We start from the raw sequence: 2,500 nt of genomic DNA on the forward strand, positions 1-2,500 counted from the left end.
GGGGAATTTACATCAGTATTTTTGCTTCGTAACTTTATTGACAATGTAGCGCTTTCCGCCTTGAGAAAGTTTGTGGACTGTTGTGTGTGTGTGAACGCCAAAGGAAAAAGCTTTGGTCAAGTAATAGCTTTGTGTATTTTTCCGCAAATTCTCTACTGTTGGACCGCAACTTTTCTCGCGGGAGTTGCGCGCCCTCATCTCGGCTCAGAAAACGACTCCGCAATATTTCTGCCCAGTCAAACAATCCCCCATTATCACGAATAGCGTCTTATAGAAGGGCGTTCCTCATTCCCGACTCTACCATCAGCTCTCGTCCTTCTATCCTCCTCCTTGTATGTTCCTCCTTCTCCTTCTTCTCCTCGACTCCCATCTCACCTCACAATCATATCCCTTTAACAGAAATCTTCCCTCTTTTCATTCTCCTTTTCTTCTTCCTCCTTCTTTTCTTTCTCTTATTACTCCATGTCCTCATATCACCTCGCACTCCCATTCCTCTCATACAAAATATTCCTTCTCTTCCCATTCTTCCTTCTCGTGGCCCTTCCACTCTTCCTTCTCCTTTTCTTCCTCCTCCTTCTTTTCTTTCTCTTAGTACCCCATGTACTCATCTTACCTCGCAGTCCTATTCCTCTCATACAAACTCTTCCTCCTCGTGGCCCTTCCACTCTTCCTTCTCCTTTTCTTCCTCCTCTCTTCTCATTTCATCACTCACCACTTTGTCTTGAATAACTACACTTGTAATGTCACTTGTCACATGTTGTGATGATGTCTTGGGGGTCACACCCTTGTTCTTGACAAGAACATTGTAATATCAGATTTCATGGTGTTCACAATGATTTTAAACATAAACAAGCATGAAAATCAAAAGACAAAATGTTCCGTTGACAATCTGTCTGAAGATCTGTGACTGTTCCCTAGGTTATATAGCTATTGCTCTCGTTGATTAACCAAGTGTTTAGATAAGTAAAGAAAGTGTTTTATCAAGATATTGTTTGAAGATTTGTGTCACCTACCAGGATTTCCTTGCTAATTCCTTTGCTGCAGTAGTGAATACACTAACACACACATACAATCACACACACATGCACACACTCACACATACACACACAAGCACGCATGCACACATACACACACACACACACACACACACATACACATATTCATACATGCGTATGGTATATTTATGTGTACGTGTCTGTATATGTATATGTGTATGTCTATGTGCGTGAGACCTTATGCATACGCTTAGTACTGTTGGACGATGATGTGGTTACTTTTGTCAGGTGCATAAAGTATATTCTCGCCTATATGGAGAAAAAAAATGAACTTTTAATCTTCCATTTTATTTGTCCGATATGCTTATAGAATATTTCCGATAATGTTTCCCTGTGTCTCTAAGCTCATTCTTTCAATCCCATCCGTGCCGTGAGGAATGAGACTGTGATCAAAACAACGCCGATCTTTCCCCATCATTTTATGATATCATTATTTTTTTAACCCTCCTTTTTTTCTCTCTTTCCAGGCGAACAGCAGCGACAAAGCCCAGTCGCTGGAGGGTAGTGCTGGAGGGGACGTGAGTCTTTCCAGCCTGACCTCGCGCGGCTCTCCGCCGCCTCCTGGACAATTCGGGATGCCTACTGACCTCTTCCAGGTAAGACCACTTCTTACGTTCTTCGGGAGTTCTTGAAGGACTTCGAAGGCGTCTTCGACCGAACTCGCAATCTTAAGCGTTCCGAGACTGTCTGGTGCAAGTCAGAGGTCCCGGCGAGTAGTTTACTTAGAGGTCAAAATACCGGGTACTTAGTGATGAAAGTCAATCTTATGACAAAGGAATGGGAAGGTCTTTAAAATCTCTTTACGTTTAAGTATTGCGAGTTCTTGAAGCGCCTTGGAACCTTGAACGGGAGTCATCTGGACCTAGGCCGAGTACAATAGACCTAGTAGATGAATATTTTTTCTAAACTCTTTCCCATGACGTCTTGCACTCCTCCTAGAGCTAGTCTGGCTCCCGGTCTAACACATTTTTGCCATCTACTGGTCTCCTGGTCTTGCTAATAGACTAAGACCATGGTGGCGATGATCTCACCGCCATCACGATCAAAGATGGCCAAAATTACACATGTAAAAAAAAAAAAAGAAGAAAAAAAAGAGGAAATATAAGATCTTCTTTATCCTTGTAAAACACTGAATAGCCTACTTGAGCCACTTAGTAGGCAAGTTCCTAGTAGAATATCATTCTCAGTCACAAATACTAATCAATAGTAGCTCCTTTTTTACATTATAATTCCAGTCGATCTTTACCGTTGATAGTTGACTAATCTCATTGATGATGCTGTTACTGTATATATTTGAAAATGTAGTGTTATTTGTATTGCTTCATATATACCTTACCAAACCACCCTGACCATCCCTTTGCCCTTATATACCCTAATAAGATTGTGCCCTTAAAAATTATTTTTGTCAAATCCACATACCCCTGACCCTGAAATTGTTACCTGAC

At 41.5% G+C, this 2,500-nt stretch overlaps 1 protein-coding gene across 1 annotated transcript in view; it reads left to right on the plus strand.

Annotated features, from left to right (window-relative positions):
- Window positions 1-2,500, plus strand: part of LOC143032304 (uncharacterized) — a 751,965-nt gene that overhangs the window by 60,862 nt on the left and 688,603 nt on the right. Inside the window, exon 2 of the mRNA XM_076196813.1 lies at window positions 1,523-1,651. Within this exon, the coding sequence (XP_076052928.1) occupies window positions 1,631-1,651 (21 nt within the window). The 5' untranslated portion in view covers window positions 1,523-1,630. The remainder of the gene's footprint in view (window positions 1-1,522; window positions 1,652-2,500) is intronic.

The sequence above is a fragment of the Oratosquilla oratoria genome, chromosome 13, assembly GCF_046742065.1.
Source record: "Oratosquilla oratoria isolate Oo_2021 chromosome 13, ASM4674206v1, whole genome shotgun sequence".
NCBI classification, from domain to species: domain Eukaryota; kingdom Metazoa; phylum Arthropoda; class Malacostraca; order Stomatopoda; family Squillidae; genus Oratosquilla; species Oratosquilla oratoria.